The sequence below is a fragment of the Thermobia domestica genome, chromosome 6 (genome assembly GCF_964235325.1).
Source record: "Thermobia domestica chromosome 6, izTheDome1.hap1.1, whole genome shotgun sequence".
In the NCBI taxonomy this organism is placed as follows: Eukaryota; Metazoa; Arthropoda; class Insecta; order Zygentoma; family Lepismatidae; genus Thermobia; species Thermobia domestica.
This window is the reverse complement of record NC_137459.1, coordinates 38,610,449-38,630,261: the sequence shown is the minus strand read 5'-3', so window position 1 is coordinate 38,630,261 and position 19,813 is coordinate 38,610,449. Positions and strand designations below refer to the sequence as shown.

The 19,813-nt window shown below is 36.0% G+C and overlaps 1 protein-coding gene across 1 annotated transcript in view; it reads right to left on the bottom strand.

Moving 5' to 3' along the window:
* LOC145687949 (uncharacterized) overlaps window positions 1-19,813 on the bottom strand; it is a 137,956-nt gene that overhangs the window by 94,305 nt on the left and 23,838 nt on the right. The window contains exons 4-7 of the mRNA XM_081761542.1: window positions 12,426-12,542; window positions 10,561-10,665; window positions 4,503-4,616; window positions 940-1,338 (exon numbers count right to left, since the gene is read on the bottom strand). Of these exons, the coding sequence (XP_081617668.1) occupies window positions 940-1,338; window positions 4,503-4,616; window positions 10,561-10,665; window positions 12,426-12,542 (735 nt within the window). The remainder of the gene's footprint in view (window positions 1-939; window positions 1,339-4,502; window positions 4,617-10,560; window positions 10,666-12,425; window positions 12,543-19,813) is intronic.

Below are 19,813 nucleotides of genomic sequence, written 5' to 3'. Positions count from 1 at the left end.
CATGATTTTCGCTCGAAGTGACAACAGCAGTAGTACGCAGAAATTTCCTTCCTATAAATAGAACACCAGCTCAATACCTGAACAAAGTATAGAAAACTATTTTCAACTCGCTGCACTGGACTCTGTATGAAACCTGCATTTGGAAACATCTCTGAAAAATCTGTTCTTATATGTGCGGATGTATTTCAATAAAACTAACCTTTATAGCTAGCTATGATCTTTATTTTAAATCTTCCTATTTGCGGTTCCGAAAATATGTATTTTTAATAAAGTGAGAGTGAGGCCAATAAAAAGACTGCACAATCAGTTACTTCAAATAACTGCATAAAAGAATACAAGTCATGCATTGTTACTACTAATTAACGAGAATATTTCGGACATTCATTGGATGGCTGAAAATGGGCTAAATTGTTATTTATTTTTAATGTTCTTTTGAAGCGTAAACTAAGAAAACTAAAAAAATATTCGTAGTAGTACGTAAGGGAATCTAAGAAATTAAAATAACGAATCTAGGATATGCTAATTCACAGAAGTTCGTGTTGGTGATATGCAAAATGTATCCCCTACATACCCTTTTAACAATCATGCAAACTTACCAATCAAGTTGTTTACCCTTGATTACGCCAGGGTGCGAAATCCTAAGAGGGGCAATCCGCCCCTCCAAACTAATAAATTACTAGGAATTGAGTAAATAACTTGACACTCGTGATAGTTTGCAAAATTAATGACAGTAATTTATATGTAATTAAAATTTAATTCATGTGTAATCAATGGGTGAACTAGTGGTCAGCGAACTCTAATCTTACATAATTTAATAACTATGCATGTTCATGTATATGAACAGCGTCGAAGAGGTTTTCTTTCACTAGAGAAAAACCCATTGTCTCTTACCAAGCAACAATTAAGTCACGAAAAACTTGCCTAAATACTACAACTTACCTGTCCCATTTGTTGCATACGTATGTTGGCCATGCGCTGCGCGGGGTGAGTCTTCCGATCCTCCTTGCGCTGAGCTAATGTTACATACAACGGCTTGCTTCCAACAATCCGCCCATTCATCTCAGTCGCTGCCTTCGTGGCTTCCTCAGAAGATGAAAAACAAACGAAACCAAAGCCCTTGCTTCGGCCCTGTTCAAGCAACACCTTTGCACTGGTAATAGTGCCAAATGGTGCAAACTCTTTTCGTAGACGCTCATCATCAATAGTGTCGTCCAAATTCTTCACGTATATGTAAACACCTTGGTTACAGTTCATACGTCCCATTTTCAATTGCTCCAATTTCCGTTTGAATTCTTGTTGGCGTTCAGCTTTCTTCTGGGCTCTTTCAACATACAGGATCTACAGAAAAACGAAATAAAATTTAACAGTAATTACAAGAGGCAGTAGCTAATGTTTAGTGTAATCTACACTACGTATGGATTATTTGCTCTAATCGAAATATGATTCATATACAGGGTTTTCAAAATGATTATCGCGGTTTCGTCATTGTTGCATTACATCTAGGTGATTGATACAGTTAACGGCAATGCATGTAAGTGTACAGTCTGCAGCAAAAAATCTGCAACATGAGCATGTAAGTTTATTGTGAAACTACGCCTAACAGCCCAAGGAATCAACATAACGTCTAAGTGGCACAAATCATGCCAGGAGAAACTTCGGCGTCCTCCCTTGCACACTTATTTTGGAGCAAAAGACTTCGTCGTTTCACAATAAATTTACATGCTCATGTTGCAGGTTTTTTTCCTGCGGACTGCGCCATTACTGAGCTGTCATTAATTTCGATACCTATACCTCCAGATTCTGCTACCACGCAGTAGTTATAAAATCCTACAATATGGCTGATGCTGTTAGTAAAAAGGCTTTTTGCGTCCTTGAATATCATACATTTTCGTATGCGTAAGGACTAAGATGCATTGTCTGACAATTCCATTAGAAGGTGGTACGCACAGTTCAAGTAAAGCGGCTGTATTTGCAAGGGCAAAAGCAATAATAGACCATCAGTGTCTGAAAATGTGATGGAGGAAGTTAGTGAACTCTATTTCCGAAGTTTCAAGAAATCAGATCCTGCTGGACCCAGGAAGTTCAAATTCCCACCCACGACGTAATAGCGTATTCTACTCCATCCATGAAACCATTCCGAATAAATCTTACTCTTGCTAACACTCGACGACCGTCGTGCATGGGAAGGTGCCCATGGCTGAAGTTGACAACTTTTCGGTGAACCTGGGTTTTACACACGAGGAAATGTTAAGTGGAAAAATAAACACACGCACAACATATGCTTTTGGGGAACGAAAAATCCACATGAACTTAAATGTAGTTCAGTCCCTCTCATTTCATGGAGGAAATTGTCACAAGATTCCTTGTCGTTGGTATGTTGATCGAATGGATGGAGCCCCACATTTCCACAGCGAGGTGACATTCTTGTAGAGGAAACTACCACATTGCTGGATTGGATGCGGAAATAGTGATGATAAACTTCTGTTATTGACGCCACGTCCCTCACACCTTTTGCTGAGAAATTTTCTTCCCGGGTTACATTAAAAGTGGAATTTAGTATTCTCCATTAAAACATACAACTGACAAACTAAATGTGCACATACGCAATGCCATCCAAAATGAAATTAAAATGAAATCTTTGAGTTTTACGTCCCACGGTTATGCCGGTTAGGCTAAAGGAGACGGTGATTATGAGAAATGAATGAAATGGTGGGATGAAGGAAGTGGGAGGAAATGGGAGAACCCCGAGGAAACCCACGAGCACGGTGTTTGTCCACCATAAAGTCCACACGGCGCGAGCTAGGATCAAACCAGGGACCCCAAGCACCGGAGACGAACGCTCTACCACTGAGCCACCACGCCCCCCTACAATGCCATCCAAGTCGTCACACAAGACATGCTAGGACGTATATGAGAGGGAGGAAGGACTCTTCCGGAAAAGAATTGTACTAGTTCACAATCAAACTTGATGTTCTGACATTTCACATGACTTTATATCTATGTACCTTCATTATAAGAAATACAGTGCTTGTTTGGAACCCTAACTCTGACAATCAATTGGAAAACCCTATATTAAGATTGTCATTTAAGGCAGAAAATGGTTCCTTCAAAGTATCCACAGAACAATACACACAAACCATAGAAAATAATCGAAATTATTGGATATTTGATGGGGACGTCAGCAGCGGGACTATGATGCCATCACTATAAGGCTAACGTCCGAATATTCGAAGAGTTTAGTCAATTGAAATGCAATACAAGGTGTCATAACACTGTAGTAAGCGATGAGTTTGGCTGCTTTTCTTAGTACTTCTAGTAACCTAATCATCCCTTTCTATTTTATCTTTCGGAAATGTAACGTATTTAGCATGAATGAAAATGTAAAAATTCTGAACATGCCATCAAGAAATGACAATATTTGATTATTTTTAGTATTTGCAAAGACCTCCCTAGCAGCGAAATACATACTATATTTTGCATAGAACTGAGCATATTACCAACGCAGGATAGTCTGAGTATAATGCAAACAGGTTCTTGAAATACTGAATTGCAGGATCCAATTTTAGCTGCGATTTTCTTAATTTCAAGCTTGCCAAAACTGCCGTACTTTCAAAGTAAAGGGCATTAGACAATTTCTGAGTCTCCCTCAAATTCGAACTGTTTAGCGCTGATTTATTATTCCCTATCCCACTTGCAAGTTTCATTACTTATCTTCCCCTCAAAGAAAAAAAAAAAATCTGACCACAGGTCGGAAACCAGACGTATGTGGATAGAAAGTCAATAGGCATAAACTAATATATGAACGATATCCTGCATATTCCGTAGTTAGTAGTCGGGAAATTACCTAACATATATTAAACAAGAGACTATTCTGTAAATGAACTTTTCAAAATTCTTTTTATATCTGTAAAATATGTTAAAAGAGAAATGTGTGTCCAAGTCTGAACATAATATATTACATTACCAAACGCGACACTATTAAAAGACGGCCAATCCCTTCCCCAGACAACCTCGTAAATTTGCGGCTTTTGGCTGGGTGAAGCGAGAAGAGCTTACTACGAGACACTAACTTCTTATTCCTACCCAACACCTCTAAGTGATTCCATTATCAATTCCTAATTTCATTATGTGTCGAATGAAGAACTTCATGATATAATACCAACCGTGTTGCGAAATTTTGTCGACACATTATCTACAATTATTCTTAAAGAATAATACGTTATTTTGTCGTGTTAATATGGAACTCTTCACAATGCCAAGATCTTCATTATACACGGATGGTTGCGAAAACACGCTACCACTAACCTGAGCGCAAATTTTGAGACTACGTGTCATCTACACAAAACTACCCTCTCTAACAATGTATATTGCAAATACATACAACAGGAAATGAAGCAGATTTATGTCAGAACTGTTAATGAAGAACAGATTCCCTGAATATCTACTATACACATTTCATATAATACGGTAGCATTTCAGTATCCTGTATATTCAACTCATACCTTTTCATTAAGTTCCTTAGCAATCATTTCTTCTACAGCTTTCTCAGCTGACACAGAATATTCGTACGTAACAGATCCAAACCCTTTGGACTTGCCACCGTCGGCGGTCATAACCTGGAAAAGCAGAACCATTACATGTAGAATAAATTACAACCGTAACTGTAAGCAATGATCATGTGTAAGTGTAATGAAAATGTTGTCTTAGTGTACTAACAATTCCCCGATCATTGATTTTTTTATATCAGCTTTCAGAAAATAAATCAACCTTATCAGTGACAAATCAATACCATAACGAGATACAACAGTGTTATAGCCCTTTCATATAAGAGTGATTGCTTTAGTTCATCCAAATATCACAGTGTCGACAGTTGTGAGTGAATACATACATAAGAACTCACTGTAAAAATGAATGAATAATACTAAGTCGGTGTTCAATAACCCATTCCAGATTTTCAGGTTTCTTACAGTATTGTACAAATCGAAAGTATTGTTACTGTAGAACAATCTACCCCCAAGAAATACGGCATCTTAACTATTTCTTTACAATATGGAATAGTGAAAACATTAACGAAGTAGTACTACTACAGAATGTGATTTTGGAAGGAAAAATAGTTAATTAAAACGAGATATGATTATAAATGGTCCTTTCAGAGATCGGACATGGGAAAACCATATTAAATATTGGCTATTAACTGGCCACTGTACTCGTACAAGCACTTCGAAAGTGATATTGGTTAAGCCATAAGATCAATTTATATCAACAAATTAATAAACTTCTACACATTTTAGATTCAAGTAAATGATACTCCTCCAACTAGACTACACGCTCTCCATTTTCTATTTTCAGGAGAGCTCTCTATTTTCTATTCTATTATACCACTATAGGCGCAGTAATTTTCATAATTCTTAAACTGATGTAATTATTGTACCAATTTCAAAGAAAACCGAAAAACGCAATTCACCAGAATTATCCACGAGGATCACGACCCATTACTTGATTTATCAAAAAGGGAACACAAAACCTGTGGTACTGCACCACCAGAGATTCGAACCAAAGACGCGCCCCACCAGTTATCAATCAGTGGATTACACACAAACGTAGAACTCCATTCACAAACACCACTACTTATACACAAACTGAATCAAAAGTATTGCAAGGGCATGTTTTATCTCTCACACTCCAGCTACCAAAAGCTGCTTCCACGCAAATGAATACATCGAATCCATTCAGAAGATCCAATCCAACCGCCAGTGAAATTACGAACATTCACATATTCAACAAGCAAGACGGCTATCAACTTTTCATTAAGTAATAAACATAAAGAGAAAATAAATCCCGTAAATTTGATTTATGCTCTCTTCCGATATATAGATAGGAATTTTATTTGGGTATTTAAACCATGATCTGCACCCACTCGCATTTGAAGAATACTGTAGTGAGTAACTTTTGATTCCTCAATTTATGCAACCCCTAGTGTGACAAGGGATTAAAAAAAAAATCTGATCTAAAACTTAAGGTAAGTGATAAATTGTGTTACATGTTATTCAAGTACTTTCTGTATGTATTATTCTTTGATCAGCATCAATCAATATTATTATACATTAAATAACTGAGTAATTGATTAGTGCTACGAGGATTGAGTTGCATTCACTGCAGAACTTGCTAACTAAACTCATGATGTAAACTGCCTTGATACCAAAAGCTTGTCAACAGTTCAAAGATTAAAGCTTGCATCATCTCTTCTGTAAGAACGCTACATATAAACTGTCTTAATACTTAAGAACGTTTCAAAAGGAGTTGATTTTGAGTATAACGTCTCTTTCAGCAGCGAGGCTATGAGACGGGACCTGGAATCCGAATCACATAGGCTCCCGTCGGGAATCGAACGCGCGTACGCAAGAATGTCTCAAAAGGGTCTTCATGAATCATATAGACATTCAACTTCAGTTTCTTTTTCACAGTGATTAAAAAGTTACTTTTTTTTTCAGACAATGGACATTTATATCGGCTGAAGCATTTAAAACTGTTTTTGGGAATATCTGGAAAATTACAAATCGGATTTAAATAAAGTTGTAAAGAAAGTTGTTCGTCTCAAAGGGGGACATCCAACGATACCACATTCTATCCCGTACCCCACCCCCAAGGGTTTGAAAAACCCCGTTTTTTAAAAAAGCCCAACCCACCTGGGCTCATATGGGTTTTTTAGGGTATTTTCGGGTTTAATTGTTTTTTTTTTTTTTTTCGAAATATTTCAATGTCTTTGTAGTAAAAGTGTTAAAATGTGATTTATATTTCAAGATTATCGTTGTCACAACTTGCAACAATTTTCCATTCACTGCTGTTTTGAAAAAAACGGCCGCCATTTTGAAATTTTACGTCTGATCGCCGCCAAAATATATGTAACTAATTTAGTGTGTCTCCTGCTTTTACTCTGAAAATTTCAACATAAAAGATTGAAAATTGCGCTTCGTAGCGTAGACACCCGCTATTTGATAAAATGGCCGCCATTTTGAAATTTTACGTAGATATGCCGCCAAAATCTATACAGGAAATTTAGTGTGTCTCGTGCTTGTATACTGAAAATTTAAACTTAAAAGACGGAAAGTGGTACCATGTTGTATTTGTGGTACAGGCAGACAAACGAACAAATGTAGATCGAATCATCCCAGGAGCCTCAGTAACGTTCTCCAAATATGAACACCAAATATATTAATTTAAAACATAAACATAATTCATGTTTTATAAAATAAATGTTTTGAAGTGTCCTATACAACATAAATATTTTCCAGCGTAAAATAAATGATTTTATTGTTGAAGTTCACTTGCGATACTTTGTGCGTTCAAGTGCAGGAATTTTCCGAGCACTTGTTGCAAGCACTAGCGTCCTTAGCTTTTTAAATCTGTGGGGAGGGGCTCGGATGAATCTAAATCAAAATCCTCTTTTCGACAAAAGTTATGTTATATTCCTTAAGTACATTTGACTAAAAACTCGGGTGTACGCGTCCCCCGACAACGACGCCCGTGTTGAAATTACCAGAAAATAAATTTTCCGGTCTTTCCAGAAAATTAATCTAAAACAATTAACAACGATATAATTCATATTTTATATAGTGAATGTTTCAAAATGTCTTAAATGAAATTAAAGATCTTTCCGCGTAAAATAAATAGTTTTATGGTTGAAATATTCACTTCCGATGCTTTGTGCGTTGAATTGCGGGCCCGAGCACTTTTATCGCGACGTTTTTTTTTTTTTTTTCTTCGAAAATGCAGCTTTCTTTATTGTACATTGAAACGTACACTAGTATGGAAGTTTGAATTCAGCACTTGAAATAGTAAGTGTTACGTAGTTTTCGGAACTCTGAACATTAAGCTTCTTAAATTTGACAAGATGTTTTACGCTACTGCTGGTGTTGATTCTTCAGAATGCTTATTTGAAGAGTAGCAACAAATAACTGAACTAAAGTGTTGTTGTTGGAAAACCAAATTTTACTGAAGAATACTTGTGTTACCATCAAAGGTAATCAAAAATAATGTTAATAGTTTTACGAATACACTACATATTTACTGGTAGTACCTGCACCTATGGCCTTAAACCCATCAAACGTATGAGAGATAATGTCCCTCGGCATCGCCAAGCTGGCGAGCACACTATTCACGAAAAGTATTTTCTAAAATATAAAATTGCATATTTTACTTCAAGTAGGCTCTAAGCAGAATCCATACATTAATTTGTTTTATAATTATCTCAAGCTAAGGTAAGTTTTTTTTTTTTATTCATTCTATGCATTCAGAACTTTATAAAGGTCTTATGTTGAATGTTGTATCCCTTAACGTGAAAGCATCTATCTCGCCCAAAGGAAGTCCAAAATCTGATAAAAGTCACTTTGAATGTGAGCACCTTAGTTGTACTAATAATATACTAACAAAAAGCTCAAAAACCCAGGTGGGTTTTAAGGTTTTTTTTTTTCAGGTGGGTCCAACCCAAAAAAACCCGGCGGGTTTTTCAGGCTGGGTCCACTTGGGCAAACCCTGCCACCTCCTGCGGCAACGGGGGGTCAACTTAATCTGATGCGTATTTCTTGATATATTTTTTAACTGTTCGTAACCCATTTTGATTTTTGTCGATTATAGCCTCATCTATCACGAAACGAAAAAATGTTAAAACACAAAAGTTACGTATTTTCTCCCCGGAGAAACCGAATCTGTAATAAAAAATGGGTGTTCCTATTTAAGATTTCAAAGCTGACCCCCTTCCACCCTCGCGGGGTGGGGTAGGGGGTCGAGTGTAGCACCGTTGGATGTCGCCCTTCGAAACTAACAACTTTTTTTTAAAATCCGATTTGTAGTTTTCCAGGTATTTCCAAAAACCGTTTTAAATGCTTCATTTAACTGTTAATAACCAATTTTGATTGTTGTCGATTACAGCGCCACCTATCACGGAACGAAAAAAAAAATTCAATACAAAAGTTACCTATTTTTCCCCTGAAAATAAGAATCTTTAATAAAAAAAAAATGGGGTTCCCATTTAAGATTTCAAAGTTGACCAACTCCCTTACCCGCGGGGTGGAGCAGAGGGTCGAGTGTAGTATCTTTGGGTGTCCCCCTTCGAAACGAACAACTTTTGTTATAACTTGATTTAAATCCGATTTGTAGTATTCCAGATATTTTTTTTTAAAGTTTTAAATGCCTCACCCGGTATAATATAAATACTAGCATGTGATTCATAATATTAATGGAATTATTTGAAAATGTTAATTTTCCAAGTATTGTGTTTACCTGTGATCGAATTATATACACAGTATACTCAATTCATATAAGACTCAGATAAGAGAATCAATCAATTATATATTGGAATTTTGTATTTATCACATATTATTGGGCATTACTTTATTCATTTGTGATTCTATACAGTAAAGTAAAATACCACTACGCGAGGCTAGCTCACTTTCGTCGTTGAGGAAGTAAGAAACGGAAATCGATATTTTAATTCTATAGAAAGTATATTTCACGCACGTGGATTTTTTTTTTTTTTTTCTAATGTAAAAATTTCCTAATTTCATTATGCTGAAGAACGTATTCCTCTCAAACTGAAGTTTTTCTGCACATGTCGAGATCATTGACTTGAGACACCACAGGCAATACTACTACTCAACGTTTCAGTACTCTCTCTTCCGTGGCATATAAACGGAGGAGACTAATTTCATTCAGTCGATCTCTGTGCAGTCTCCCGTAACTGGCAAACGAACACCTTGACCTTTCAGAGATAAACAGTAGTCTGAAACGCTAACTCTGAACTTAACCTATCCTTTGGAAAGTGACTCATTTACCATCTATTCTCATTTTAAGTCCCGCTCGGTTCATAAGAGGGAACTAGTCTACATCAATAGCACGTTAGTGAGAGAGAAATTTGTTCCTTACATAAACTACATTACATATTTTAAGTATTCATTGAAAGGGTATTAAACTTAGATACAAAACCTACTTCTGGGTGAAGCAATTCATGTCTGCGAAAAGACTAAGATTAACAATACGAGATTGGAAAATGAAATGAAATCTTTGAGTTTTTCGTCCCGCGGTTATGCCGGTTAGGCTAAAGGAGACGGTGATGATGAGTAATGAATGAATGAAGAAACTGGGAGGAAACGGGAGGACCCCGAGAAAACCCACACGCACATGGTGTTTGTCCACCACAAAGTTCACTTGGCGGGGGCTGGGATCGAACCCGAGACCCCAAGCACCAGAGATGAACGTTCTACCACTAATACGAGATTGGTCAAGTACTTGTGTCTTTATGGCACTGAATATTGTAGCATTCAAGCTACACCTTCATCCCTGCAACAAGGGATGTCGTTAATTAACTCCACATTGAAAAGAATTGCAGAAACACAAAACTGTGTGTGTTAAAGGTAGATGGATGATCCTGGGGATACAATGTAAGGTAGAGTACACTCTGTTTATATCTACAATTATGGAGGTTTCCCAATTAACACAATGAAGCCTTTAATTTTGGGGAATTATATTACCAGACTAATAATTATTCCGAAACAAAAAATTTACCTTATGACTGGTTATTCCTCCGTATTTCTCGAACATCTGACGTAGACTCTCATTATCGAGTTCTTTCTCACGTTCACTACGAGGAATAAATTTACCTACATGGACCTGTAAGTAAAGAATGTAAACTTAAATTCTACAAGAAAGAAAACAGCCGCAATCACTAAGTAAATTCAAAACTAGATTCCTTGTATGCTTACCTTTTACCTACGTACCTGTGTTTCTCACAGGTTTCCATGAGTGTCCTTATTCATATACCCAACTTAGTTATTCGACATTTTATTACTGTAATACAACCCTACTGCACCTTTTAAATTGTTGGTCAGATACAAAGGTAGCGTCACTTTCAGTACCAAGACTAAAGACGTGGACTTACTACTTAACGTGGAATACAGACTAAGTTTCGAAGTACTCTTTAGGGACTAGTTTTTGTTCTTAATTCCTGATATTCATTCGGGCAATCTGAACCTTCATTGTGTCAAATATTTCATTTTAAGTAACAGAAGGGCTTTCCAGGTAACAAACCACTTGTGAACGAATCAAGCACTTGGTTGAGTACTTTTAATTTTCAAAATAGTGTGCTGAACTTTCAAAAATTAAATCCACAATAAATAAATCTCGTGGGCATTTATTTACTTTAAAGGAAAGCGATAAATACCAACAACAATACGATCTAAAATCAGTAACATACGAATAAATCTAACTCCAAACCCTTGCGTTAGGCGGGTACAGTCTACCACTGGACTGTCAACTTCATGTACATAACTGTTCTTTTCACCGACACACTAAAGCGCCTTTCCAAAAAAAAAAAAAGAGGAATCCGTTATTTTATAGAACTATGCAAAAGGAAAATTAACTGAAGTCCCATTCCTACACCAACGTTTAACATTAGACGATGGATGTATATTACAATAACGCTCATATAATATATATACATAAACCAGTAGTTAATTTTCTGAAATAGGTTCAAAAACTTAAATGATATATGTACATCAGAAAATACGATTGGCCAAGAGTTCTCAGAATCTTCTGTTCTGCTGTATTCATTTACAATGATCGTTCTGCCCTATCTCTTGGTCTCGTTTGAAAAGCTTTATATTATTCCCAGTAATATATATTTATTGGTGGCCACTAAATTATAACCTCTTTAGCAGCTGGAATCAAGGTCAAACCACCACCCACCCACATATTATATATATATATATATATATATATATATATATATATATATATATATATATAAATCAATTTCATGAAAATAAAAATATATAAAATAATGACACGAACATAATAATTTCTGATTGAAAATGAAAACTTTCATCTCTGCTTATATATACATAACATCTATTACTCCAGGAAGCAAATTTTCCTACGAAATTACCCTTCCAACAGTGTTCCTTCCTATTTTTCTTTTTAAATCTATTTCGAATGAATTTTGATTTGAATCTAGTTTAGAGTTCGATTCAGCAGCGAGGCTATATGGGACGTGGACCTACAGCTTAATGTGGGAATCGAATCGATTTTCCACCTGAAAGGATCGTACTATCCACATATTTCGGATGAATCACCCAGTCATTCTTCTTCGAGGTCCCCTCTACAACGTGTTGTTTCATTGTCTTGTGTCTCACTAGTGGTACTCCCAACATTCATTGTTCTTAAACAGCTCGCCAGCATAATCGTGGCATGTTGAGTAATTTGATTCGTTCAAATGTGTTCCGTGAGCAAAATTTTTCCTATCTTTACAACAATTCATCTGAAGAAATTACCCAGTTCCTAAGAGAAAGCCAGAAAAGCTACTGCAGCGGATAAATAATCACGTAACACATTTTTCCCCCAGAAGATTACATACAAGAATACGTTAAACTTACCTTCTTCCCATTTAGCAACATTCCATTCACCTTTTCTATGGATTTATTGGCTGCTTCTTCAGTTTCAAACTGTACAAAACCATATCCCTTGGAGTTATTATTTTCATCAGTTACTACCTGCAAAACACAATTCATGTTAAAAGCTACGACCTGCCACAGAAGTTACACAAAGTTCAAAGTATTCAAAAAGAAGGCAAAACGTACAGCGAAAAGATTGAAAACATTGAAGATTGCTATTTGAAGATATCACATAATTACTGTAAAATTATCGGTATTTTAATTTCGCAGTGATTAGGCCTCTTAAGAGCAATGAAGAATACTAAAATCTAGTGGAAAGTGACCAAAGTAGTATCTACAAAATTATATTTCACAGTCCGAACTTTTTCTTATAGACCAAAAATTTGGGTTCGAAGTTGGGCGTCATAATTGTCGAGCACACTAATTTATACGCTACGCGAAAAGCAGCTCGCCAGATTTTTGCTGCCGACCAAATATCTTAATCGGCGATAGGCATTTGGCTTATACTTTGCCTTCAAATTCCGGAGAAGGAAAACAAAAAATGACAACTTGTGACAATTACGCTCACACACTCAATTAATTGTTCATATATTCAAATTAAAACATATTTATATGTAAATTCAATTTATTTTAAAAAGTCAAGGAAAATTTTATTTTGTTTCATTTAGCAGCCAAGCGAACCTCTTTCATTTGTCCCAGGTAAAGAAGTTTCTCTGCTTTTCAGAAAAAAAAACATAAAACGTCGACCGCACTAATAAACCACCCACCGTTCTACCTCGCCAGTCGATGGTATTGTTACTCCAGCCATACTGTCGCACTACCTAAGTACCTCGATATCGCAAATATCACGTCACAAACACACAGAAACCAAAATTTTTTATCTACAATCTTCACAAGTGCTTATGAAACTCTTTAACATCACGTACTAGCCCAGAAGAGACGCTAGAAACCCAAGCCAAATTATCAACCGATTTTTGGGAAATGGTGTCACAAACTTAAAGCGGCGAATCAGAATCCGAAATTCAAAATTCACAAAAAGAAGAATGAAGCGTCTATTTTTTTAAAAAAAAAAATAAGGAAAGCTGGGAAAACGCCTACACGGAAGAGAGGTTACTCTAAGTCAACACTTCATCGTGAAAACATCACCAACACGCAATTCATAAGCATACGTCAACTCATATATACATACATATATATATATATATATATATACATACATACATATATATATATATATATATATATATATATATATATATATATATATATATATATATATTTAAGTGTTTAAATTTCAAAAAAATGGCTAGCTAAAGACCCGTTAGCAGCCAGCTACTTAAACCACGCGTTATTCACAGCAACTTCGTCGTTACAAGATTATTTATACAAATATTTAAAACATCGACACCTAGACATAATTTTTATCATCTTATGGTGACGCTACGTAATTTGTGATTTTGAACTGAGTCTGTAATTGATCTATATACGTGGACTTCCTGTATTCAGAGAGGAAAAGTAGTGCGATGGATGGCGGATATATATAAACTGTGCGAGTGAAATTTAAGTGCAGATGGATGTGATAAGTGACGCATCGTTGCATTTCAACAACATGGAAATGAAGGACGGAGACACGGGTTCGATCCCCGATACTTGAAACAAATGCCTTGCCACACGAAGACCCAGACGCTTCAGACAAACGTGGACCTCTTCTCCGGGAGTTGAATCCAGAGGACAGCGGGGTCTGAGAAGGGACATTAGGAAGCATTGTGACGGTCAGTTAAGTACAGTGCAGTTTTCTTCTGAAGTGTGGAAATATAAGCGGAAGGACTTATTAAGGTAGGACAAAGTATTCTGTTATTTTCGTTATTGAAGAAGGACTATGGCCAATATTTCCGTAATTCGTGATCTCCATACTCACCTTTTTCTAAAAACTTCGGGACATTGTTTATTCATACGGAACTGTCCGTAAACATTTAGAGCATTTTTTTTTTTGAAGAAGTAAACAAATAGCCTAATGCCTTGGTTGCATTTCCAAAATTAATTCACTGATATAGGAACTGTTAATTTCATTCTTAAATAAGTACCATAAAATTTTTGATTATTTTACTAGTGAAATTTGTATACATTGATTTGATCTTCAATCATGCATTTATTTGTAATCGTAATGTGTCAATATTTAAATCCTTAAAGCCGTCATTATAATCATTTATATGCAATCCAGTATTTATTTATACCAAGTATGGATTATTTCTCTTTTAAACATAAATCGCGTTTAAGATGTGTGAATGTAATGTAATTTCTGTTTTGAGTAAACTATGATTTAGCGTCAAAGTCTAGTTTTTCAAATTTTAACATTTGTATAGGTTGTGTTAGGGAAATATGTGTCAAAGCGGTAAACAGGCTTAATATGATTTTATTGTAACTTGTCAATTTTTATTATACTCATTCTTAAAAGAAACAATCAATATAAAGCTTCCAAAGACGTGCTATGTTGAGTAAGTTTCAAACAAATAAGTGTAAATACTCTTATCTCGCAATATCGTTAAAGTCTCATAAATAAGGTAAACAACTTAAAATACTCGAGTAAATCCCTTCGGAGGTACCTATCTGAGCAACGAACGCAGATAGGGTCCATAGCTATGGAGAAACGTGTATTCGCAAAATAAGAAATCAGTGAAAAAATCAAAAAGCGTCAACAGTGTAATTATTTTAATCAATTGGCCAAATTATAATAATAGTAGTACCATATATATATATATATTTCTGTGTAGTGCATTTGAATATAAAATATTTGTGTAATTAGTGTTGTGTAACGATTTTTACTGTGAATGGTATTATTTTCCAACTAATATAGTATGTGTACAAAGTTATGTTTTGTTTATGCAAATCTTTTAATATTGAAAATTCATTAGAGTTCATTAAAAACAGTGCACTAAATTTTCTCAAAAGCATGCTATCGCTTCTAAACTATCTCTCCAGTAAGTCTTGCAAGCAACCTAAACCATTAATTCTTTCATTCCGCAATCCGATTCTTAAACTTATTTCCATTTCTTTTATAAATAAAAAAAAAAGATAGTAACTGTGGGCGAATTACTTAATAGTCGTTTATGCCTAGGGGAAAAACAATAAATCATTTTGTTAATTAATATTCAGTTTAATAGAAATTTTTGTTTGTATAACTACGTCATGGTAATTATAAAGAATCGAATATTGTCAGTTTAGTTGAGTAGAAATAGATTGTTGCTAAATTTTACAGTCAAGATTAAACAACTTGAATATTACGTTGTACAGTAAAGAATGTGTTAAGAGAAATCATATTATTTGATCAAAACAGTCAAAAGTCTGATTCATTTTCAGTAAAGTCAATTAATTCATTTTTTTTGTAAATCCAAATTAACTTTCTTGTTGATTTTTGTAAATATCACCTTATTTCTCGTTAAATTTATTAAAAGTCTATTTGACGTTAGAACCAAAGCAGTTATGTGATTATCATTTCAAAGATATGCCTATTTCTTTATCCGGTATTAGCATACCTAGAAGAACTGAAAAAGTTGAAGCACGGTTACATTAACCATCAAAAATTTTTATCTAAATTAACTCATTTTTTTTTTTAAACTTTAAATTAAACTTTCCTTGTTTGTTGCTTTTTAACTATTTTTGCTATCTCCACACACTTCGGTAACAGAGTAATAGTCAGTGTAGCCAACTGAACAAGCCATTAGCGAAAAATCTTTCTTTCAGCTTTGCAGCTTGTGAGATTTTTGCTCCGCATGTTTAAATCACTTAACCATTAACTACGCACCTGTTTTCCTAGCGCCTTGAAAACACCGTTATGGGGAAAACAGGATCGATTAGACATTAGGTCATCTTTCGTTATATATATATATATATATATATATATATATCATTTTTTTTAATTCCTAACCATCTTAGCAAAACTGTATCTTTACCTTGGAGAACTGAAGTTCGAGCCCCGTGGAGTCAACTTCAATTCTTCAAACTCTCATTCATTTTTTTTTTCATTTGTGTAATAGGCAAATGAGTTGTCGCTCATCAGTACCATTCACTTTTCAAGTACAAGGTCAGGTATTCATTTTTCTGATGCATATTAGGCTCATCCGTGAGTGCCTTAATTATTCATTCTAGTTCAAATTAAATATGCAAATTAAAAATAAGAAATCAAATTCCAAAAACAATACGTTTCATATTCTTCATCGCCCAAATACGTAAGATCTGCTTATTCATAATATCACGCAGTAATTCTATTTGGCAGCCCGAGCAGAAATTTTCCTTTAATTATTAGTTATTTTCAATCGTTGCAAAACTTAGCGCCCGAGACAATAACATTATCATTACAAAACTTGGCTTCCAATACAGGAACCATAGTGTTACAAGAAATGGCGCCCGGACAGGGACCCGAATGCGTAGTTAATCTCATTTGAAGGACCAACATGCGTAGTTAATTTTATTTCAGGACCGAAAAGCGTAGTAAGCTTAAAAAAAAAAAAAAAAAAAAAAGTAGGAAATCTAGTTTGGAGAAGCATACATAGTAAATTTCAAACAGCGAACGAAAACAGTAATCAAGTCTATTCCGTAATACTAAAATTAAGAATGGGAAGCGTGATATGAAATTAGGTAACTTTGTATTCAAAGAATCATTATTTCGAGATTACCCGTAGGGAACGATTAAGCGTTCTACTCCCCCTCGCAATCAATTTTATTTCATTTCAGCACATGCGTAAAAAAAAAAAAAAAAAAAAAAATAATAATAATAATATTTGTTCTTACCTCATGTTTGTTTGTTGGTTTGTGTGATTGGAAGAGAAAGGAGAAAAGAGATACACCATTTTGTTTGTTAAAAAAAAGAGAAGAAAAGAAGGAAAGAAGAAAACAAAAAGGTAATGCACCAGGTAAGCGACTAATGTAAATGAACATGCAAATTTTTGGTATGTTGAAGCATAAATTTAGCTAAGTTTGTTTCTAGTGAATAACATTAGTATTAATATAATTATATAGTCATATATAGATATATGTTTAGAATAGGTCAGATTTAATACTTTTATTTACACATGCATTTTATTACTTACATATTATTGTGTTTTAGATATTTTATCTGTTAATACACTATTTGTATATACACATAAATATATATGTGAATATATTTAAAAAAAATAGAATGAACTAAGTTGTTGTGGAAAACGTGTGGTGCTAAAGTAGCTTGGCATGCTACATTGATGAAATAGTAATATTTTTGCGTATTAAGGTGAACTTAGAGTACGAAGTTTAGAGTGATTGACAGCATAGGTCAGATAATTAGAATTAATTTTAGACAAATTTTAATAAGAATCATTCTGACAACCCAGTTATTTAAGTCTACTTGCAGATGCCACAGTTGAGGCCATCTACCTTGAGGCAACGACCAAGAAACAGGATGTCTGCAATGGAAGAAGCACAACGTTGTCGCACGTGTGGACGTGACCTATGGGAACAAAATTTGGATCCCACTGATGAGGCTCGAAATTGTCCCAAATGTGGTGACCAGAGGGATACAAGTCCAGTTACAGAAAATGATGTCACTCAAGGAAATAGAGACAACCATCAGCCGAACAGCACTAATGTTGATTTTCAGAAATCTCTCCTATCAACGATACAAAAGTGGCTTGCAGAACGGGAGCGGAAAGAGGAGGAGCGAAACCAACGACTGGATGAGTTCATGAAACAACAAAAAGAAGAAAACAAGAAAAACGAAGAACTTAGAGAAGAACAGAAAAAAATTAGAGAAGAACAGAAGAAGAATAGAGAAAAACAGGAGAAGAAAAGAGAAGAACAAGATAAAAAACTTGACAAGCTCATGGAAAAACAAGACCATTTGGCAGAAAACCTCTCGAGGAAACTACAGGAGCAAGCCAGGAGGCTGGACGAACACGAGAAGTCAAACAAGGAAGCGCTGGAGGACTTCAAACGCACCATCTCCCAAAATCTGGAAGAACAGAAAGAGCGGCAGCACAGACAGTTGCAGAAGACAGAAGAACGTCTCACGGCACAAGCTGGCCAAATGGAAGAGAGGATGGTCAGGCAAATGGAGGAAAGGCAGGGACAGGTCCTAGAAGATATGCAGCGCATGCGGATGGACTTGGAGACGCAGACCCAAGCACAAAGGATAGAGCTGCAGACAAGGATGGAGAATATTAAACATTCTATGACTGTACGACAAGAGGAGCTAATAGAGAGCCTCACTAATCAGAGCACCAGGATTGAGGAACTCCGGCAAATCCAAGATGTCGAACGGGAGAAAGCAGGAGCTATTCAGCAGACGGTGGACCAACTGACAGCATCCCTAACGGAGAAGATGTCCGAGTTGGTAAAAAGGAGAGTTGGGGAAGCAGTAAGAAACATACCTCAACCCGCCTTCTCAGGAATGGAACCACCTCGAAGGACTCCGACGCCTCCGGTTTCAAATCCAATTTTAAAATACCTCAGTCAAGGAAATCAGGAGAGTGGAAGATCTGTGAACTCTCACGCTAGCTGCAAAAGTTTTCTTCGAGCTCCTAAAATAGATGAATTGCCATCGTTTAACCCGGACACGGATGTGGGACTGCCATCAACCTTCCTTGAGCGGTTGTTGGATGATTGCAGGCTATACGGAATAGCGCAGGAAAAACTTCTCCACATAATTCCACGTATCCTACGTGGAGCAGCAAAGATGTGGATAAACAATCACATCCAACAATTCAGAACTTTTGAAAACTTCCGTCGTGCTTTTCTAAGGAATTTCCAAAGTGAAGCCATTATTCAGCGAAAGCTCACTCGCCTCAAAAACACACGCTATAGGGCTAATTCACGTAAGTCCCTGCGTGAATTCTTTTGGAAGCAAGTCAAGGCGTTCCGAAAACTAAGTCCTTCTATGTCGGAAGCGGAAGTTCTCTCAAACGTGAAGAACATGCTACCGTTACGTATCCAAAGGCAGCTCATCGGAGTTCAGCTGGAAGACACGGAGCAACTGTCGATGATTCTCTGGGACAGCGAGGAGCTGGACAAAATAGAGAGTTTCCAAAAAGACCGAAATGCCCAAAGAAATAACAATGGTACGACAGGCCAACGGAAAGTACAAAATGTGCGTAGGCAGTCAACGGAAAAAACCGTATATAGGGACTCCAGAAATAGGAGACAACGGCATCATCCTTATCGAAGAGAGGACAATCGATTGCGCAACACTCACCAGCCATCACAGCGGACTGATGAAGACAGTTCCGGCAGCGAGAGAAATACAGAAGCACCAACAAGAGGTCACGCGCAGCGCCGTTTCCGCCGCAATCAAAAAAACAGAGGAAACAGGCCAAGAAATAAAGAAAAACAAGTCCGACAAGTAA